Below are 22,087 nucleotides of genomic sequence, written 5' to 3'. Positions count from 1 at the left end.
ATGAACATTCTTATCTAAACAGCAATACAGCCTCAGAGCAAGACCAAAAGAATAGTTCAGAAACTTCCAGAGGTTTTGGTTTGGCCCGTATAGTATTGGTATTCTCAGGCATTATTATTTTTTAATATTAAAAATATTAAATTATGAAATATTTCAAACATACAGAACAAAATGAGGCAGAAAACCTGGACGCTGCTGAGACAGCTATGATGATTTCCCATATGTGCTTCAGTTCTATCTCTTTAAAGAAACATGATGGGGATGTAGGTAGAACTAACCCCATTCCTGCCTCGCCTCCACCCCACAGGTGACCTTGAGGTTGATATGCATCATTCCCATGCAGATTTTTTATTGTGGCATAAATTACTAGGAGTAAATTATACAAATCTTAATCACACAGCTTGATGAATTTTTACCTACGTATGTTCCCAAAACAAGATACAAATCAAGAACATGTCCAGGACCTCAGGGAGCTCGTTTGCTTCACATCTCAAAAATAAATGGATGGAGTTGCCAACATTTAAAAGTTAGAAAATTTAGGGACGCCTGGGTGGCTCAGCGGTTGAGCGTCTGCCTTCGGCCCAGGGAGTGATCCTGGAGACCCCGGACCCCGGATTGAGTTCCACATCGGGCTCCCTACATGGAGCCTGCTTCTCCCTCTGCCTGTGTCTCTGCCTCTCTCTGTGTCTCTCATGAATAAATAAGTAAAATCTTAAAAAAAAAAAAAGTTAGAAAATTTAGAGATTTAATGTAAAATTCTAAATTTCTAGCTTCTCTTGAAACTTTGGAAAATATGACAAAGGCTCATATTCTGGGTCAGAGAGAGTGGCAGCTGCCCACATTAGACGGAGTGTGAGTTCCCCAGTTATGTATTGTTATTATCCAGTGCATCTAATTTGCTTATATAATCTAACCTCATCCCCTGAAAGGTTCCTCATATTTATAATATCTCAAAAGTAATGCAAATAAAAAAGGCTGAGACAATTGCCTTAGCCATCTTAAGGAAGGCAGAGCTTAAGAAAGAAGCGCTCTTCTGCCCCACAGACTCAGTGATTTGGGAAGCTGTTGACATTGCCATCAAACAAAAAGGGATCACATTCTCCAGGTCTTTGCTACTCAAAGTGTGGTCCTTAGACCAGCAGTATCAGCATCATCCAGGAGCTTATTAGAAATGCAAATTATTTCCCTCCCCAGACCTACTGTATTAGTCAGCTAAGGATGCTATGACAAAGTTCCACAGACTGGTGGCTTAAACAACAGAAATATATTTTCTTACAGTTCTGGAGACTTAAAGTCTAAGGTCAAGGTGTATGCAGGGTTGGTTTCCTCTGGAGCCTCTCTACTTGGCTTGTAGATGGCCATCTTCTCCCTATGTCTTCACATGGTCTTCCTTCTGTGTCTGTCTTCCCTTCTTCTTTTTTTCCTTGAGAGAGAGAGAGAGACCATGAGCTTCGGTGAAGGACAGAGAGAGAGGGAGAAGCAGACTCCCCACTGAACAAGGAGCCCATCACAGGGCTCGATTCCAGGACCCTGAGATCATGACCTGAGCTGAAGGCAGACACTTAACTGATGGAGCCACCCTGGCGCCCCCTTTCCCCTCTTCTTCTAAGGAGATCAGTCATCTTAGGTAGATTAGAGCCTGCCTCAATGACCTAATTTAATCTTAATTACCTCTTTAAAGACCCTCTCTCCAAATGCAGTCACATTCTAACGTAGTGGGGGTTAGGACTTCAACATATGAATTTTGAGGGAACACTGTTCAGCCCGTAACACCCACTAAATCAAGATTTACGTTGTAACAAGATCTGCAGGGAACCCGTGTACACATTAAAGTTGAGGAAGCACTGCCCAGTGCCTGCTTGCTAGCCCAGCAGGTCTGTGTGGGGGTGCAGGCAGAGGAAGAGAAGACGAGGTGATTTTTTAGATGAACTTCCTCTTCATTCCATAGGTCTGGCAGGGTGGGCATACTGAAAAACTTAAGGTCAACTCCTTTTGAGGGGGAGTCCCTGTACTTATATGGAGGAGCAAAGACAGCAGGTGAATGTTAACACGTGAGGCCTGATCAACCAAAGCTGATATGAATATGGGGCACAGGAGTGAAGAGCCTCCTTCTGAAAACAGGTTGGAATGCTGGCAATGAGCAGCCAGCTCTTAGCAAAGAGGTCATTTTCATCCGGCTACTATCTGCAGTCTTCTGTCAAGGTATGAGGCATGTCTCTGGGATTTCCTGGAATGGGACTCAGAAAGATACCACACTGCATTCCTCCTGACCCTGTACAAGCTCATTTACTACTTCTGTCCTAGGCCTGATGCTATGGTGACAGTTGCCATAGAGATACTCCTATGCATGGTTGAAGCTAATCCCCACCCATACTGTCAATCATATGGTTTAAACTAGAGATTTTCAAGCTGTGTTCCATAAAACGATAAAGTGCTTCCAGGATTTTACAAACATTCTATTCAAATCGCAATTAAAAGTATTTTAAATTTGTATTTTAAGTGACAAAGAACATAGATTCTTAGAAAAAATCGAACAGTATATAGTATAGAATGTATCCTGAAAAGTGAACGTCCAAATTCCCATCTGACGGAGTAGCTTGTTTATGGCTAATCCCTTCTACAAATAATGATTACAAATTCTGGACACCCCCACCCACATCCACACACAAAAACCCCACCAACCTATTTAACAGCATTGGAGAGCATCCAGATAGTAAAGGAAGGGAAAGTCCTGTATAGCTTTGCCCTAAGGCACTCATTCTCAAACAAGCTCTCTGGAGAGCTTGTTAGAATATAGATTGCTGGGCTCCAGCCCTAGAGTTTCTGATTCACTAGGCCTGGGGTGGAGCCCAAAATTTTGCATTTCTAACCAGTTCCCACAGGAGGCTAATGCCATTGGTCTGGGGACCACATTTTGAGAACCCCTAACAGGGTTCTCAACCCCTGTACATTACACAGGGTATGGGTCATTAAGGGACTAATGATTCTGAGGAATTGCAACAAAAGTGACTGAAGATTAAAGAGAAAATTCTGGAAAAGACTCAGTCACAGAGTGGGAAGCCCCCCAAAAATGGTGCTAAAACTATTCTCAAATCCTTGGCTGACCCTTGATGTACGTGTCCAGGTGAAACTCTAAGGATTCTAAGAGGAAAACAACAGCCAATGGCTGAGAGAGGTTGAGCAGAGATTTCCACAATTGCCTATCACAGGGAAAACAGAATTTGGAGTTGAAAGTCTTACCAAGCTATAGCAGTTTGGTAAACAGCTCAAGCTTTCAGCTGAAACTGTGCAAGGGCCGAATTCTGAGTAAAGACTGGATCTCTGACTAAGGCATTCACCCTGCCACTAAGGTTAAAATTAAAATAGACCCATCCTAATAAAACCTAAAAGCCAGTCATAAACATTTTTTTAAAGATTTTATTTATTCGTGAAAGACACAGAGAGAGTCAGAGACATAGGCAGAGGGAGAAGCAGGCTCCCTGCAGGGAGCCCGATGCAGGACCTGATCCCAGAACCTCGGGATCATGTCCTGAGCCAAAGGCAGATGCTCAACCGCTAAGCCACCCAGGTACCCCTAAAAGTAAGTTTAAGAGATGTAATCCAACCAATAATTTCTCTGCCTATTGCATGACAATGTTCATCAGAGGAAGATAATAGCGTCCAGTGTCTAGAACGTATTCACCATGTTCACTATCCAAAAACTACTAGATATGTGAAGAAAAGGAAAAGTGTGACCCATAATTAAGACATAAACCAGTCAATAGAAACAGGCTCAAACAGATGTTAGATTTAGCAGACAAGGACTTGAAAATAACTTTGACAAATATGTTAAAGAGTCTACAGTGAATGATGCATATACTGGGTGAAGAGATGAGAAGTTCAGGAGAAATCTGGAAACTAAAAAAAAAAAAAAAAAATGGAAATTGTAGGACTGAAAAACATGGTATCTAAACAGTGATCCTCCTGCTTTACATTCTCACTCCCAAACCAACTTTCTGCCCCAGAGTTAAACATCTGTGGTAAGGGTCTTTGGTTGTAAGTGATAAAGTCTCTAACTAGCATATGCCAACACGGTGATGTGTTAGAGAAGTCCACATAACCAAACTGTGGGGAGGGACAGAGTGGAGCTGGTTTAGGATTGACTGTCCTAGAGATTCCAATGCCACTGAGATGCTTCTAGTGCTCATCCCTTGCCTCTCTGAGAATTCACTGTATACTCTTGCATTGTGAGCAGGCTTCTCTGTGTGGTAAGAGAGATGACTGAGGTCAGTTCTGGGTTCATAACTTCATAGCTCTGAGAGGAAAGAAGTTCTCTTCTCGTAGCATCAGTTAGAAAAATCCCGGGAAATTTTCTGGTTATTCCAATGTGGGTTACATTCTCTCAATGGACAATTACAATTGTAATGATGTGGGGTGTTATTCATGGCTTGGATCAAGTCTCCAATCTCAACCAATCACTGTGGCCAGGGAGGCAGTTCTTTGGGGAAGGAGAACAGTTCTTCAAAAGGAAAGAGGTAGCATAGGTGTGGTAACTGGGAGAACTACTGTGCACTGGACAGCCACTTCATTTTGTGCCCACCACAGCCCTATCTGTTAGATGGGAATCCTTCTACCTCATTTAATGTTCACAGCGTCTAACTGTGGGCTCCCCTCAAAGCAGTCCCATGTCAGTGATTTGGATGCAAGTAATTTTGGAGGAACATAATCTGGAGAAGCATGATGAGGGTGTGGGGAAGTGAGACAGGAAAAGGAGAAAGCCAATGAAGGTATGTTAATGAACAGGTTAGCACTTTGGGCAATTGATGATCAATCCAACTGTGCCCCTCGAGAGACTATGTGGACACACCTCAGGATTGTCTAAGGAATGAGTTGAGGGATTTATTCACCAATTCTAGTTCCTCCTGGTTGTATGTGGCTCAGAGGGACTATAGCTTCTGAAGAGGACAGCCAGAGAAAGTTCCAAGCAGAAAAACACAGGTGCTTGAGGGGACAGGCTGCCACTGTGTATGGAAGGTCCACTGAAGCTGCAGATCTCTGGAATGGGCTGAGATGACATGGGCAGGGTACTGCCAGTGTCTGATACACGTCTATAAGTCATCTATACACATCTAAACAGAATGCTGCTACATGTTACTCCCTAAAAATTCAAATTTCTAAACTATATTTTTGGCTTTTAAAGATTTTATTTATTCATTCATGAGAGACACAGAGAAAGTCAGAGACATAGGCAGAGGAAGAAGCAGGCTCCCTGTGTGGAGTCTGATGCAGGACTCCATCCCAGGTCCCCAGGATCACACCCTGAGCCAAAGATAGACGTTCAACCACAGAACCACCCAGGTGCCCCTCTAAACTATGTTTTAACTATGTTTAAAACTCAGGCAACAATATCCACATCCAAATGTGTTATAATTCCAAATGGGAACACATCGGTGACCACAGGGCAACTGCACTCCTTATCATGCACTCATCAGTCTTGCAGTAACAAGTTTCTGTGTTATTCTTCTCATTGAGGCACTATCCTACATTAGCCATGGGATGTGCCTGAATAGCTAATGTATATACATGTAAGATCTTCTTCAACTAAGCTTTTAAAATTACCCTTAAAAACTAAAAATGAATTTCACTAGTGAAAAACAGGATATTTAAGAAGAAAATTTGGGCAGCCTGGGTGGCTCAGCGGTTTAGTGCCGCCTTCGGCCCAGGGCCTGATCCTGGGGACCCAGAATTGAGTCCCACGTCGGGCTCCCTGCGTGGAGCCTGCTTCTCCCTCTGCCTGTGTCTCTGCCTCTCTCTGTGTGTGTCTCTCATGAATTAAAAAAATAAGTAATAAAATCTTTAAAAAAAGAAGAAGAAGAAGAAAATTTGAATATGATGAGCTTGATCAGGAAAAAATATCAAATATCCCACCCTAGGCCAATTCTTTGAAACATTAGCCTCACTGACAATAGGTGACAGAAGCAATGCACTGGAAATGCTTATTCAAAGCCCACTCCAAGGCAAGAGAGAACAATGATGTTTAGTTGTTTTGAGAAGTCACCTTTTATGGCAATAAAAATTACCCAAGTCCTAAATATGTTTTGTGTAGTAAATTTTGCAAATTAGTTTTATAGACCCTGCCAAGCTACAATGACATTTTGAGACTAAACACAGCAGAGCGTGAAAACAAGGCTTTCTGTTTCACTCCACGGAAAATGAACAGCTTAATGCTTTTGTAAAAACATATGCAAAGAAGTCTGGTGATGAACATGCACTTCTAGTGCCGCACATAAATAACGCAGTGCCCACAGAGGAGCACATACTATTAAGGAAAAGCTTAGAAGACCTCAAGCCATTATTAATAAGATCTATCAATAATCGAGTAACAAGCAAGAACACTTTGAAATAGCAGGCCTCTGTGAAAGAGCAACAACAACCACCACCTGATGATTCCACCCAGAAAGAAATTTGCAAATGCACAAATCACACTAAAAATGGAAGTTCCTTAAGGGTGGAGCTCTGGTCTAACTTGCTCATTGAGCAAGCACTCAATCGTTACTGAATGAATCAATGAATCCAAGTTGCTTCATGTTTGAAGATGAAGGTTATGTATGGTCTTTACAAACCAGCAGGACCAGAGAACAAATGTACTCATTTTAGTAAGTAGTAATGATGATGGTGGTGGCGGTGGCTAATAGTTATTGAAGATTTAACACGTGCCCACACTGTGCTAACCATTTTCCACAAATTGTTTCATGTTCACCTGACAATGACCCTCTGAATTAAGTTTTATTATCTCCATTTTATGGGCAAGAAACTGAAGCTTAGAAAGAGTAAATAATGACTTGCACAAAGCTCGCAAAGGTTAAAAGATTGCACAAAGAATTAATGGTAGAGCAGGAATCCAAACCCAGACCCACCCTCCTTCTGCACCACACTCCTCTGCCACATATGCAGTCAGAAAGAACAGCTATTATGAGGAAGATTGAAACACACACACACACACACACACACACACATACACACACCATGAAATACTGGCAAAAATATAGTAGTAACATTCAGATGGTGAGAAAATAATTATTCAGGTCGGGGGGAGTGAGGAAGTAGTGTCTTCTGTCAAGTTGTTTCATAAGCCAGGGTTCAGTGTCACATTGTCAACAGCTGGACCCCAAGACCTGACTCTTACTGCTCACCTGCCTAAACCCACCCACTGACTTTGGTTCCACATTTTTCCTTACGCTCTTCTTTGCAGCTCACAGGCATAGCATCCCAGGAAGAAACAGAAACTACCCCTCACAGCACTAACAACTGCTGGGATGAAGAGCTCCAGCCCACCCACACCAATTTGAACTTAACCCCCAACTCACACCTGCACAGATGGACCATGGAGTGACCCATGGAGTCCAAGAGACCAACAGTTACCTTTACCTCAATGAAATAGTAAAATCTCCACTCAAGGCAGATCACAAGCATCACTTACAGAACATGCAATGTATGTATAGTCATGTTTCCTTAAGGCACATGAGCAAGCTTATGCCCGTGGGAACCTTTACATATAATGACAAGGTTCCCCTTTCTAAATATTCATCCTAACCCTAAATAAAAAGAACCTATTCACTCTTGCCCAGGGAGTCATGGCTTTGGAAGTTATTCCTTGTGTTCTCCTTATTGGCTGCAAATAAAGTTTCCTTTGTGTGACAACTCTACCTGGTGTAGTTTCTATTTATGATTCACCTAGGAGCAAACTCAGTTTGGTTAAAGTATGATACGCACAGTAAGCATTAGCCATTATCAAGAACACAGACTCTTAAAATGCATGGTGTGTGTGTGCAGTCTCGCTGATGTGCAGTCTTCACACTGAAGACTCGTTAGACTTTTTTTGGATTATTGTAATAATAACATGGGCAATGAGATCTAGAATTTACTTTTTACTTTTCAGGCCAGAGCAAGATGCTGATGTGACCATTTCAAATGAGGAAATAAATTATTCTCTATTTGGCTAAAGAAAACCTGTTACTAGGGAAATACTTCCTTTATTTAAATGAATTAAATTTAGATGTAACGGTTCAGCTGGTATTTTTACAAACCTGAGAAGGCTGAAGCTGTATTGCAAGATTGGGATTTTATTTTATGTTGAGAATTTAAAGTATTGAGTGCTTTAAGATATATTGTTAGCCAAAAAAAAAAAGATAAAGTGTTAGCAATGACATCAAGACTTAAGTCACAGCTCTATATTAAAAAGTAATACTGAGGTGTTTGAGTGACTCAGTCTATTAAGAGTCTGCCTTTGGCTCAGGTTATGATCCCAGGGTCGTAGCATTGGGCTCTGTGCTCAGCAGAGTGTTTGTCTTTCTTCCTCAGCCCCATACCCCACTCGTTCTCTCTCTCCCTCTTTCCCACTCTATCAAATAAAATAAAATAAATAAATAAAATAAAATAAAATAAAATTTTTTTAAAGAAGTAATACTTGAAATTTTGTAAGATATGTGACCCATTAAGACTCAAAGATACCAGATTTTTCAAATGGCCCCATTGAACATTTTATAAAGTTACAAAGCATTTCTGAATAATACTTTTTACTGAGCAATGAAAGCAAAATCTAGAAGAGGAACCCTTCACTGACCTAGAAATAGAGTCAATTTAAGAATGTGAGCAGTTGTTAGTTATTATTAGTAATATAACTGAAACAGAAAATTCTTGTCACTCTTCTTGCAAGCTTCTGGAACAGTTTCATTAATGTGTCAGAAGACTGCCAGACAAGTGGCATAAAGACTGTTACTATTTGCAAGGACTATCTCTGTGTGAATCAAGAACCACCTGATGCTGGGTAACAATAACAAAATATAAAAATAGATGGCTGAAACTGATATAAACCTGGAACTGAATCCATAACCAGATTTCCATGCCTATCAAAGCACATTCATTGTCCCTACTGATTGATTTTATATTTCCACTTTAAAGAATTTTAAAATTCTAAATATTTCAAACATACTTCTCAGTACAGACAGTAATATGAAAAACAAGTTCTCCTAACCCAAGTTTGACAAATAAGAGCATTTTATCACATTTAATTCTTTTTTTAAAAGGACATGTATTACTATAATTACAGAATCTTTTGGTTCCCTTCTCTCACCACTATCCTGAAGTTGGTATGTTTTCTTCCTGTCCACTTTAAGTATTTTAACCACAGGTGTATATGCCCCTAAACATATGCGTATTATATATAGTATTTTTAAAATTTTTAACGTTTACATAAATGGTATACTGTACATATCCTTCTGCAACGTGCATTGTTTTTATTCACCAGAATCTTGTGGAGATTTATTCAGACTGACTTGTTTAGTTTTATTTTATTCATTTTTTTTAAAAAATTGAGATCTGTGTTAGTTGATTCTGGCCACTATAACAAGAATTTCATAGGCCAAGTGGCTTAAACAACAGACATTTATTTCTCACAGTTCTGGAGTCTGGTAAGTATGAGATCAGAATGCTAGGATGGATGGGTCTGGTGAGAACTCTCCTCCTGGTTTCTTCATATAGGTGGGAGGTCGGGTAGGGCAGGAGAGAGAGAGAAGAAACAAACTGTCTTATGTCTCTTTTTATAAGGGCACTAATCCCATCATAAGGGCTCCACCCTCCTGACCTAATTACCTCCCAAAGTCCCCATCTCCAAATACCATCACACTGGGAATTAGGGTTTCGAAAGAAGAACTTTTGGGGGGTGGGTTACACATTCAGTCCCCAGCAAGGTATATATATAAATAACACTGAAGTAATTGACTCTAGTACATGGCTTTGAACTTCCCCCCAGACCAAGAGGAAGACCATTTCCAGCACCCACAGTTTTTTGTACCCTCTCCCAGTTTATACTTCTTAAAGGCAACCACTAATATGATCTCTACCTCCATAAATTAATTTTGGTTGTTTTGAACTTTATATACTTGAAATCATACAGTAGGTGCCCTTTGAGTCTGTCTCTTTTTTGCTCAACATTGTGTCTGCAATCATCTAGTGTTGTACATAGCAATTGTTTGTTCTTTGTCACTGGTATGTATAGTATCCTATTGTATGAATGTAATGCCATTTATTGATCCACTCAGCTTCAGTGGACATCAGAGTGGCTTTCAGTTTTGAATAATTAGGACGAATACGGTGTAAATCCTTTAGTACATTTTTTATGTGGACATATGCACTAATTTCCCTTGGATCTATACTAGGAATGAAATTACAGGGTTATAGTATGGGCATATTATACAGAGTTCAGTGGTTACAACAAAGATCATATGGCTCAAAAAAGTAAAAAATATTCACTACAGTTTAGTTAATGAAAACTTGTATGTCAGATATTGTTCTCAACACTGGGGGTGTGTCAGGATAAGAAAACAGACCAGCATCTCTGTGTTTATAGAGCTGGCATTCTTATGTTTTAATAGTATCATGACTTAATAATCAGACATCATCTACATGGTTTCTTGGCTATCCATTGGTGAGAGTTTTCTATTTTGTTTCTAAAAATCTGAACAGTGGCAATCTACCGTGTGCTAAGCAGGGTAGACAAATAGCTAAGTTTTGGCCTGAAAGGGTGGGATTTTCCAAGGATCTCCTGGCACAAAAAGGTCCAGTTCCTGCCACATTAAAATATCCTCCAAGTGGAAATTACAAATCCCTCCTCACTAGCACCTCCCATCTCTGTGGAGCATTCTTGCAGTGTGCCTGTACAGGATGCTTTGCACTTGTAGACTGGGCTGGGCCAGCTCTGACCCTGGCCAGCAGACAGCCTTGTAAGTCAGCAGTGGTCACCCCCAGCTGCAAGGTCAATGTGCAGTAATCCATGGCCTAGAGCTGTTTCCTTGGGAGGAATGGTTGGTTTTAAGTAAGTTCAAACTTTTAATATGCTTCCCAAGAAGTTAACTATTCAGAAAACTTCCTCCTCTCCCCTCCCCCAAAAGTAAAAGAGAGAGAGAGAGAGAGAGAACTTCAAAATATAGGAAACATCTGACCTCCATGAAAGTTAAAAAAAAAAAAGAAGAAAGAAGAAAGAAGAAGAAAGAAGAAGAAGAAGAAGAAAAAGAAGAAGAAGAAGAAGAAGAAGAAGAAGGAGAAGAAGAAGAAGAAAGAAGAAGAAGAAGAAGAAGAAGAAGAAGAAGAAGAAGAAGAAGAAGAAGAAGAAGAAAGATGCTCTTAAAATATTTTTAAGAGTTTGAAGCTATATCCATGTAAGTTACTTTTACTCATGGAAGTATGTGAGTGACATTATCCAAGTATGGAAAACCATGAAATAAAAGATGATTCAGAACACACTGCTTTCAAGCCATTTAATAAATGCCTTACTCTGAAAATAGAGAAAGAAGTGCACATGTAATAGAAAATTTATTTATCCCAGCTCTCATTAAATAAATACCAAACAAATATTTAAAAAACAGAGATCTGGGCAGCCCCGGTGGCCCAGTGGTTTAGCGCTCCCTTCAGCCCGGGGTGTGATCCTGGAAACGCAAGATAGAGTCCCACATCGGGCTCCCTGTGTGGAGCCTGCTTCTCCCTCTGCCTGTGTCTCTGCCTCTCTCTCTCTCTCTCTCTCTCTCTCTCTGTGTGTGTGTGTGTGTGTCTGTCATGAATAAATAAATAAAATCTTTAAAACAATAAAAAATAGAGATCTGAAGGGACCCCCAAATCTTGATTTTTTTTTCCCCCTGCCTAATTCATTGTTTCCTCCACCTAGACTGTGAACTTCACCAAGAAGGACATTCTTGTTTTGACTAAATTCCCATTTGTAGAATAAATACATGAACATGGTGCTCATTCAGCACACAGCAGAGGCTTAATAAACTATTGCTGAGAGGGGAGCCTGGGTGGATCAGTTGGTTTAGCAACTAACTCTTGATTTCAGATCAGGTCATAATCTCAGGGTCATGAGATCCAGCTCCATGGTGGGCTCCCTGCTCAGTGCAGAGTCTGCTTGAGATTCTCTCTCCCTTTGCCCTTCCCTCCACTCATGCATACTCTTTCTCAAATAAGTAAAATCTTTTTAAAAATAAAAAGATTTTATTTATTTGAGAGAAAGAGAAAGAGAGCACAAGTGAGGGGAGGAGGGGCGAGCGAGAGGGAAAGGAAGAAGCAGGCTCCTGGCCAAGCAGGGAGCCTGACATGGGGCTTGATCCCACAACCCCGAGATCAGGACTCAAGCCAAAGGCAGATGCTCAACTGACTGAGCCCCCAGGCACCCCTCAAATAAGTAAAATCTTTAAAAAAATACTATAGGGTGCCTGGATGACTCAGTCAGTTACATGTCTGCCTTCAGGTTAGATCATGATCCTAGGGTCCTGGGATCAAGTTCTGTGTCAGGTTCCCTGCTCAGGAGGGGTCTGCTTCTCCCTCTGCTTCTACTCTTCACTGCTGCTTGTGTTCCCTCTCTCTCTCTCTCTCTCTCTCATGCTGTCTCTCAAATAAATAAGTAAAATCTTAAAAATAAAGACATTACTATAGAGGCACCTAGGTGGGTCAGAGGGTTAAATGTCTGCCTTCGGCTCAGGTCATGATCCTGGAGTCCTGGAATCAAGCTTCAATTCAGGCTCCCTACTCAGTGGGAAGCCTGCTTCTCCCTTTCCCTCTGCTTCTCCCCACCTTCACCTGCTCGTGCTCTCTTTCTTAAATAAACAAAAAATTTAAAAAGATTACTATAAAAAACATTGCCGAGATTACCATTGTTATTGTTACTATGATGATGATGGTGGTGATAATGATAATAGCTAAAGGGAACTTTTGATATTGACCAGATCAGTCCCCACAGACTAAATGAAGTTGGAAAACTGAATAGCACCACCATCCTCTCAGTTATACAGGCCATGAACCTACAGCTGTCCTTAGCACCTCGGTTTTCCTCATCCCTGACCAACATTACCAAACAGGGGTCACTCTACCTCCTACAATCCCCATCACTTCCCCCCAACATCATCATCCTACTCCAAGCTATTTTCACCTCTTGTATTGCACTGCAGATTTCTAGCTGTTGTCATCCCCTGGGCCTTTCACCAAGGGATCATAGTATGCTTTCAAAATGCAATTTAAACAAATTATTATTACAGACAGATATGTGAACTATAGAATTTTAAAATTTTAAATAAATTAATTTTTAAAATTTAAGTTTTTACTTTCCCACCCCTAGAGATCACCACCATTCACACTTTAGTATGATTGCCTCACCTTGATAACATTTGTCACGATTATAATTTTACATTTATTTGAATGATTTTTAAAACAATGTATATCTTCCTTAAAGGTGATACAATTCTCTGAGAACAAGGACTTTGGTCTGGCTTGCCCCACACTTAGCCACAGGTCCTGGCAGAGTGGGTGAACTTGTGGATAGCTTCAATTTCCATTGAGTGAATAAACAGATGAAGTCCTTGAAACGGTAAACAGTAATTTAGTAGGTGTATTCTGGGGCGTGTGGGTCACTCAAATCAGTCTTTTTTCTTAGAAGACTGGTTGGCTCTCAAGAGAAATGTTTAGAATACTTGACTCCACCCCATTGGTAATTGATTGGGTCAGGGTGGACACATGACTCACACTGGGCCAATGAGATTATTTTTCCTGGGAACTCAGATCTGGACTCCAGAGGCAATTGGTGAGTCCTATGTGTGTCTGGAATTGAGGAACTGGTAGACACTTGGGCCCTGGGGGGCTCTTGCTGTGTAGGTAGAGAAGCAGAGAAAAACAGTCTGCAGATAGAGAAGAATGAACCAGAACACACAGTGCTAAGCAGAGATAAGTGATGGGGGGCAATGAGCATGTTCTCAAAGATTTGCTCCTTCCTGCTTCTACTGAGAAGCCTCAATGTCTGTGGATAAGGAGACACTGCTGTATATTGGAAATAAAGCCCCTTCTTTAAAAAAAAAAAATAAATAAAGCCCCTTCTTTTTTTAGCTGGCCTAGCTCAATTTTTTGCACTTGTAAACCAGTCTCAACAAAGGTATGCACTATTCATATAGTAAGCAGTAAAAGGAATCAAAGTGATCATAGAAATCAGCCTAGGGCAACACCTTGTTGACAGTCCAAATCCCCTCCAGGTTCACCCAGGTAGGAAAACCCAGCCTACTACAAGAGCTTCCCCGTAATTGCTCTAGCCTAAGGGGGTAAGCAATGGATCAACTATGGGGATATCTTCTGCTCGGGACAGAGAAACCAGGATATAAGCTGGAGTCAGACCTGACTTTCAGAGTCTTGATTCTTTCACCTGAAATAGACATATGAGTTCAAAACATTTTTTGAATACAGAACTGAAAAAAAGACAAGAGGGTCAAACCAAAACCAGACTCATATTTTTGGTTATTTGTGGCTTCAGGCTATTTAAAGAAACTGCCTTTGAATTCCCCAAGGGTTTTTTTTTTTTTTTCTGTTCTTTTTGTCATCCAGTGGCCAATTTAGGGTTTGCTGGCTTCTGGAAAATCCAGGGGATTTTGAAAAAGAAAATCTTTGGTGGCTTATGGTTAAATGGAACTAGGCAGACTGATCTTTTATATAAGATGATGCCGGTAACCCCCTACCAGGGAGGAGTATACTTGAAGGCATGCTCAGTAGCTGAGATAGATGTCTGAAATTGTCCACACTCCTATCCTGCGGGTCTTAAAACACAATGCACTGGTTGAGGCACCAGATGTCTGGAGTTATAGAATACTTTTTTCCCCTCTGTGACTCTGATTGTGTCCTTATCATCTTTGGCCATGCAAGTTATCAGATTTCCCTTTGGTATTCCAGGGGCATGGTCATTTGCTAAGGCTGAAACTTGAAAGCGGTTCTATCAAAAAATTCTGCTGCCTAAGAACCCTTACCAGAGTCAAGGCTAAGACAAGAGGCTGAGACTCCATGACACCATGTAAAGACACCTGTTGAGACTTTGTTGATATTCTTATTGTTTTGGGAGACAGGTAGAGGTGGCTTCCCCCATCTGATGGTTTGGCAAACAGGAGGGGTCCGTTATTATGGCTGCAATTATTGAATAGTGGGGCTGAGCAGATAGGGCAGTCCTGGCACCTCATCCTGATCCCATTCCACAGCAAGAGAGGCAAAGTCTGGCCAGCAATTTACCTTTCTCTGGAGAAAATGGAAGTTGACCTCATTGTCTATTCCAAATTCAGGAGGGCCTATCTTTAACACACTCCCCAAACATAAGACTACTAAGGTTGATCTGAAAGAGAAAGAGTGAGAGACGGGGGGTGGGAGGGTGGTGGCTAGAGAAACACCCTGGATGCTCACAGTCTATAAATTGTCAGGTCATTCATACCTGGCCAGAGGTCAGCTGAGGACTGAAAGGGATACCTTGGGGCCAGCTGTTGGAGTTAAAGGTGCTAAAACCACTTTGGCCAGGAGGGGGCCCCAAATTTCACTCAAATTTATACATCTCTGGGGAAGAGTCCACCTATACCTCACTTTACATAGCAGTCTCCCACCATTCTGTGGCATGGAAGGGACCAGAAAAATCGTCAGAGACCCAGAGAAGGGAAGTAACGTCAATGTCACAAGTCTGGATTGTGGTTGAGCAAGTGACCCGGGTTGTGTAAATCCTGTTCCAGAGCTCTGTTGAGCTCTTCTTAGACATCACTTTTATCATCAGCACCTACAGATATCTGTTGAGAGCCCAGAAATTTAAGAAGACAACTATCCCTTGAGTGCCTGGAATGGAGAGAGCCTTGTGTTGCATGGGGGGATGTGCAGCAGGTGGTGGGGTGCTATGGCGGGGGCAGGGAGGGAAAGGGTGGTGCCAGAGTCTGTGGTCACAGTCCTCCAGACCTTCACAGCCTTCTTACTGGTCTAGAAGGCACAACATAAGCACAACTAAATTCAAGAGCAACAGAAGGTGTTGATCGGGGTTCAATGCAGTCGCAGTGGAGCTGTCGTAGGGCAATGTGGGATTAGTGACCAAAGGAGTGGTTAGCAATCGCCATCAACTTTCTGAAAAGGGAAGAGAGTGCTACTGTGCCTTTGTTTAGCATTTAACGGTTTTCAGTGCTTTCCTGTGTTTGGCGTGGTCATGAAGACTACATGGGAGAGGAAGCAAGGTGGGCTCCGTGTGGGGGGAGTTGATGGGATTTCCAGGGAGACACACACAGTCCCTGGCCTTGACAGACATCCCGCCTTGCTGGGGGGTCCAGGCAGCTATGTGATGCTTGTATGGACAGAGAATGGAATGGGAGACTCGGGCTTCAAGGGAAAGAAACATTCTGGATCTGCAGATGTTTGTCAGTGCACGGAGTGTGCTCTTTCAATGAACGTTTCTTGCCTCTGAATAGGCTCCTAAGCATGGAGGGGGTGGGGGAGAAAGACTGCTGGCCTGGGACTACCTGGCTCTGTGGCATCAGGCAACTTGCTTAGTTTCTCTCTGCCTCAGCTTGCTTCTCTGTAGAATTAGAGGAATAAATAATTTCTTGGATCCCTTCCAGTTGGAAGAATCTTTGTTCTAACTAAGCATCTTACAATGAACTGTTTTGGAAAAATCAGATTTTCAGGCATCCATCAGTTTGCATCTTTAGTTTGAGTCCTCTTTCCCTTATTTATCTTAAACTTTTATTTGGCATTTTTATGATTATATTGTATCATTTGAACTCTCACAATGTCCTCGGACTGAAGTCATCCCCAATTCATAGATGGAGGGGGCAAAAATAGGGATTTACCTACTCTTCTACAGCACTGCTAGCTACTTGAGCAGATGTTTTCAACACAGACCAGTCAATGTACCCACTATGTGCCAAGCATGATGGGGACATGGTCCCCTCTCCAAGGGGCCTTTGGCCAATGTCAGTCATTTCTGGGGAGCGCCCGGCACTCAGTAAAAGTATGCTGAACAGGAAGAAGTGCTTAAAGTGGGATGGATGCTTCCACTCAGTTGCTCCCTTTAATTGAGGTAATTTGGGAGCACAAGGGGAAGTTGGGAGTATTCAAGTTGTATGTCAAGACCCTGAATTTTTTTTTTAAAGATTTTATTTATTCATGAGAGACACACAGAGAGAGGCAGAGACATAGGCAGAGGGAGAAGCAGGCTCCCTGCGGGGAGCCTGATGCGAGACTCAATCTCAGGACCCCAGGATCATGGCCTGAACCAAAGGCAGATGCTCAACCACTGAACCACCCAGGTGCCCCAAGACCCTGAATTTAAGAGCTATCAGGTTGTCTGGGGTTTCTCAGGCTAGGAAAAGACCGACGCCTGCAGGCAAGGACTAAGTCACTAGAATGGTGGAGGAGCATGGAGCCTTTGGTCTGCCCTCCCTGTGCTTAGAATCATGTTCGGAGTGGATCCTAGCCTAGAAGAGGCGCTTTCAGAAGAAATGAAGTCTGTTACGGACAAATACACACATGTCAAGACAGCTCGGGACAAGTGCTGCTGGCCTAGAAGAGTTCAGGGGAGGCAGAGTGTTCCAAGGTGTTCCAAACTCTGCCTATCCTCCAGGGCCCCAGCACAGGGCAGCCTCCTCCATGAAGCTCCCCTTGACTGCTCTGAGTCCCATTTTCTGGAGTCCTAATACACATTTTATTAGATACAGAGTTAGTGATATCCCCGTTTCTTAACTGGACACCCTACTCTTTGAGGGAAGGGATAAGCATTGGTCAGTTGGACTCAGTTTTCAGTTCCACAAACATTAATTGAATTCTCTCTCTTTTCTCTCTTAATGTCTTATAAAGGAACATAGAGTAGATGCTTAGTTGATACATTATTTATTTTTTAAATGTCAAATGCCATACCAGCTAATAATTAAAAACAAAGAACTCGAAACTATGCCCACAGGAGTAAGGACTGCTGAGAGTTTCCAAACTCTCAGTATATGCAGGAAGGAATCTTGAAAGACTTTTTAGTGGGGCACCTGGGTGGCTCACTTGGTTAAGTGTCTGCCTTCAGCTCAGGTCATGATCCCAGGGTCCTGGGATCCAGCCCCACATTGAGCCTGCTTCTCCTTCTCCCTGCTCATGTAGTCTCTCGCTTTCTCTGTCTCTGTCTCTCTCAAATAAATAAAATCTTAAAAAAATTTTTTTAGATAAAAATATTTTTGGGACGCCTGGATGGCTCAGCAGTTTAGCCCCTTTGGCTCAGGGCGTAATCCTGGAGTCCCGGGATCGAGTCCCACATCGGGCTCCCTGCATGGAGCCTACTTCTCCCTCTGCCTGTGTCTCTGCCTCTCTCTGTGTGTCTCTCATGAATAAATAAAAATAAAATTAAAAAAATATTTTTAAAAAAACCATTTAGTTCAGCACCCACATTTGACAAAAGAAAACCATAAGGTGACTCTAATCCCTACGGCATTAAGTGATTTGCTCAAGGTCAAATATTTAGATAGTGCCATCCCTTGGTGTTCTAGCATCCTTTATCAAGAAGGACAGAGGAGTAGTGGGGTATTCTGTCCCAAGCAAATGTGTGAATAATCTTAGATTGGTACATGGGTTCTGACAGCGTAGGGAAGAAACTTTTAATACAATAAGGTCATAAAACTCTTTATCCCAATTTCAGATGTTTCACATTGGTCCATGGTCACAAAGCTTTATTGTGTTCGTGAAACAATAAAATTAATCGTGAAAATACTACCTCTTTAAATATTTGAAGCTAGAATGAAAAAGAATAGATGAAATAGATGGGGGGGAGGGGGTCTGTGTGTAAATTCAATTAAATAGTAATTGTGCTCCAAGTCCAGGGATGGACAAGTGGCCGCAAGTCAGTTTCCCAGCCCAGAAGGAGAAGTGGTGAGACATCCAGAGCCGGTGGGGGGGCCAATGACGAACAGGGGTGTAGGGTGGGGGGCCGACCCGGTGGATGTTCCCACCACTGTGTGGTCCCTCCCCTCCTCGCCCGCCTGGGAAGGTTCCCAGGGGAGCCCTGGGCTTCAGGCAGTGCTGTTACGCAGAGCCTTGTCGCCTCACTGGTAAATGATGTCCCAGGTTATTTACACGGGGCCAGATCGATGGACGACTCGGGCAGGGGATCGATCCCATTTCCGGGGAGAATCCACCCTCTGTGACCCACAGGGAGGGCAGGTGGTTCATCAGAAGAGGGTCTGGTTTGGAGGATTTACCGCCGGCCCGTCCCCGTCCCCGTGTCCTCCTCGGGGAGCCTGGGCAGTAAAGCACTACTTTTCATCACAGGGATCTGGGGGTGGGAGTGGGAGGGGGACGCGGAGGTGGGGACAAAAAGGCACGGAGCGGCTCCAAGAGGAGGGCCCGGCGGGGGGCGCTGGGTTCCCTTCCCCGGCCTCCTCGGGCCGGAGCCACCGCGCGGCGCTCAGGGCTGGGCGGGGGGCGCCGGCGGGCGCGGGTCTCCAGGCCCGGCCGCAGCCCCCTCCCCGCGGCCCCGAGCCCCTCCCCCGGGCCCGGGCCCCTCCCTCCCTCTCCTCCCCTCCCCTCCCCTCCCCTCCCCTCCCCTCCCTGCCGGCCCGGCCCCGCCTCCGCCTCCTGCGCCCACAGCCTCTGCCGGCGCCGAGCCCCCCGGAGCCCGAGCGCGGCGAGGGGGCGCCGCCAGCCGCTCCCCGCGCGCTGACAGCAGGCTCCGGGGCCCCCGCCCCGTCCCCCCGCCGGAGGGACACACCCCCGCCCCTCCTCCGCTCCGCCAGTTCCCGCCGGACCCGCGGGGCGGCCAGAGCGGGCGGGCGGAGAGCGGCGGCGGCGGCGGCGGCGCGGGAGGGAAGGGGCGCGCGGCGGGCCCACGGAGCCGCCCACGGAGCCGCCCACGGAGCCGCCCACGGGCCGCCCGCACCCCCGGACCGTCCGCGCCCCGGGGCCGTGCCCGAGGGCGCCGGGGCCCGGGCAGCGGGAGCAGGAGCCGCAGCCCGACCGGGATGAGAAGGTGACGCCGCCGGAGGGCGCCACTCGCTTTGTTGGGGGGGAAGATGCTGGCCTACTGCGTGCAAGATGCCACGGTGGTGGACGTGGAGAAGCGGAGGAACCCCTCCAAGCACTACGTGAGTCCTGCCCGCGCGAGCCCTGCGGGGGGCTGGCCGGAGACCCCGGGGCGCCCCCCCCCCCCCCCCCAGTCCCGGAGCTGGCTGTGGACTGTCTCTGCAGGCTGTGATCTCCAGGGAAGCCTTCTCTGCCCTTTCTCCACTCCTACCGCCCCCCCGCCCCCCGATTTCTTTTTTTGGCATTGGAATTGGCAAGTGGCTGCCCTTGTCTGTTACAGCGGTGAAGTCATCCGTGCGCCTGAGCTTTGATGGATGGTGGGGGGAGCTTTCGCCAAACCCTGGCCGAGAAGCTCCGTGGGGAAAGAGCATCTCCCCGGCCCTCCCTGGGGCTTGGGCCGCCCAGGCTGACGCGACCGTGAGGCTTTGGGGGCTCGCCGGGGGCGGGGAGCCCCGCGCGGTCCTGGGCTCCGGCTCCCTAGGCGGGGCTCTGGGGGCCCAGGGAAGCCGCCGCGCCCCCCGCCCCACCTCCACCCTCGGCCCCCAGCTTTGGTTTCCTTCTTCAAGTCATTGTGTCCGTCGGTGTGAGGAGAATTGTGGCTTTTCCTTTTATCCCTTCTCTGGACGTGACCCTTAACCGGGTTCATTTCCTCTTAAGTGATGCTCCGTCTCCAGACACGGGGAGGCCAGTGTTTGCCGTGGTCTCCAAGGAACGGCTGGCTGCCCCTCCCCCTTCCTGCCCCACGATTAATGAGAAGGGGCTAAGGTTGATTGAGCCGAGCTCCGGGGACTGGGTGACCCGTCCCCTTTCATCTCAGCCGGTCCTGTCTTCCCATCCTTCGCACCTTGGGAAGTAAACATGCTGTCCTTGACGGCTGAGGACGCCTGTCTGAAGCTTTGCCCCTATACTTGAGATAGAAGACACAGCGAGGCATCTGAAGCAGGAGGACTGCATCTTACTTGCAAGTTAGGCGCTTAAAGGGGGTACTCAGAATGCCCAAAGCATTCATTTTAACGGTTAGAACAGGTTGTAGGGTGCTGCCCTAGACTGCACATTGATCTCTGAGAAATGCCTTTCATTTCCCTGTTGAAAGAGGCCTGGGTTTTGTGCCAATGTCAGCCTCAGGCTACTCTTTCTGTCTTTATCACCAGTAGCTCTGAACTTTGGGTGTTTTGTCTTTTTGCGGTTTTTGGGGGGAGTGCAATAAATGGGCCAGGGCTCAGATTGGAGAGGAGGTAAACTAAGGAGTCTGGTTCCTGACCAGACAGAGAGGTGAGGTGGGTGGGAGAGTTGTTCCTTTCATGTTACCTGGCTCAGCAAGCATCTTCATTTCAAGAAAGCTGCCATTTCAAGAAAGCTTGTTTCGGAGGACTTGGGTCACTATGTGGTCACCTACTCCAGGTACAGATAGATGTCCATTTGAACCTCCCAGCCCTTAGTATCAAGTTGGCCTCACTTACTGTTTTTCCTACATGTCACAGGCTAAGTTTTAGGGGTTCTCTTTGTAGTCCTCAGTGAAGCCTGGCCTACTTTCAACAGATGGCACTCTCTGCTCTGAGACCCAGGCAGGTGCTTTCTCCCTGCTCTTGATTTTTAGTGAAACATCACATCTTAGCTCTAACCAGTGATGTCCAAGATTACAAGTTAGGGTGTACTGGCAACAAGCCAGAAATGTTGCTAAAGCAAGAGAGAATCCACCACAGACAGTAGAGGGAGGGTGGTTAGTGCTAGGGCTCTGAGGTAGAGGGTCTTATTCAAAGCCTTGGTCAAGTACTAACTAGCTTTGTGACTTGGAGCAAGTTATTTAACCTCGTGGGAGGGTTCCTCATTTTTAAAGTGAGGATGATAATAGTACCTATTTCATAGGGTTGTCTGGAGAATTAAATGAGATCATCCATGAAAAGCACTTAGCACAGTTCCTGGCAGAGAACAGGCACGCACTAAATGGTAGCTTATTATTGGTGAGATTCTGACTAAGAAAGCACTTTTGAAAAGCAGCTATTAATGGTCTGGCAAAAAAGGAAGAAAGATTTTGGGTTTTAAGATTGATAATAACTTGTTCTATGTGAAAAACACAAAAGTCCTGTGTAATTCCCTTGAAATGATCATTGCCTCCCTTTTTATGGACAGTGTTTCCCAGGACATCTCTGCTTCCCATGTAAGAATCGGGATTATGTTTGGGGCAGGGAGTGATGTCACTGAACAGTTGGGGCCATCCAGAGCTCTAAACTAAGGT

The 22,087-nt window shown here is 44.7% G+C and overlaps 2 protein-coding genes across 4 annotated transcripts in view; both read left to right on the top strand.

The window, feature by feature from the left end:
* Positions 1-7,680, top strand: part of STN1 (STN1 subunit of CST complex) — a 62,644-nt gene extending 54,964 nt beyond the window's left edge. The window contains exon 10 of the mRNA XM_049103061.1: positions 7,232-7,680. Coding sequence (XP_048959018.1) covers positions 7,232-7,284 — 53 coding nt within the window. The 3' untranslated portion in view covers positions 7,285-7,680. The remainder of the gene's footprint in view (positions 1-7,231) is intronic.
* A 12,018-nt stretch (positions 7,681-19,698) lies between these two features.
* Positions 19,699-22,087, top strand: part of SH3PXD2A (SH3 and PX domains 2A) — a 235,288-nt gene continuing 232,899 nt past the window's right edge. For all 3 annotated transcript variants that reach the window (XM_025467099.3, XM_025467100.3, XM_025467098.3), the window contains exon 1: positions 19,699-19,913. In XM_025467099.3, the coding sequence (XP_025322884.1) occupies positions 19,842-19,913 (72 nt within the window). In that variant the 5' untranslated portion in view covers positions 19,699-19,841. The remainder of the gene's footprint in view (positions 19,914-22,087) is intronic.

This window comes from Canis lupus, chromosome 28, assembly GCF_003254725.2.
Source record: "Canis lupus dingo isolate Sandy chromosome 28, ASM325472v2, whole genome shotgun sequence".
NCBI classification, from domain to species: domain Eukaryota; kingdom Metazoa; phylum Chordata; class Mammalia; order Carnivora; family Canidae; genus Canis; species Canis lupus.
This window is presented reverse-complemented; position numbering and strand designations above follow the sequence as displayed.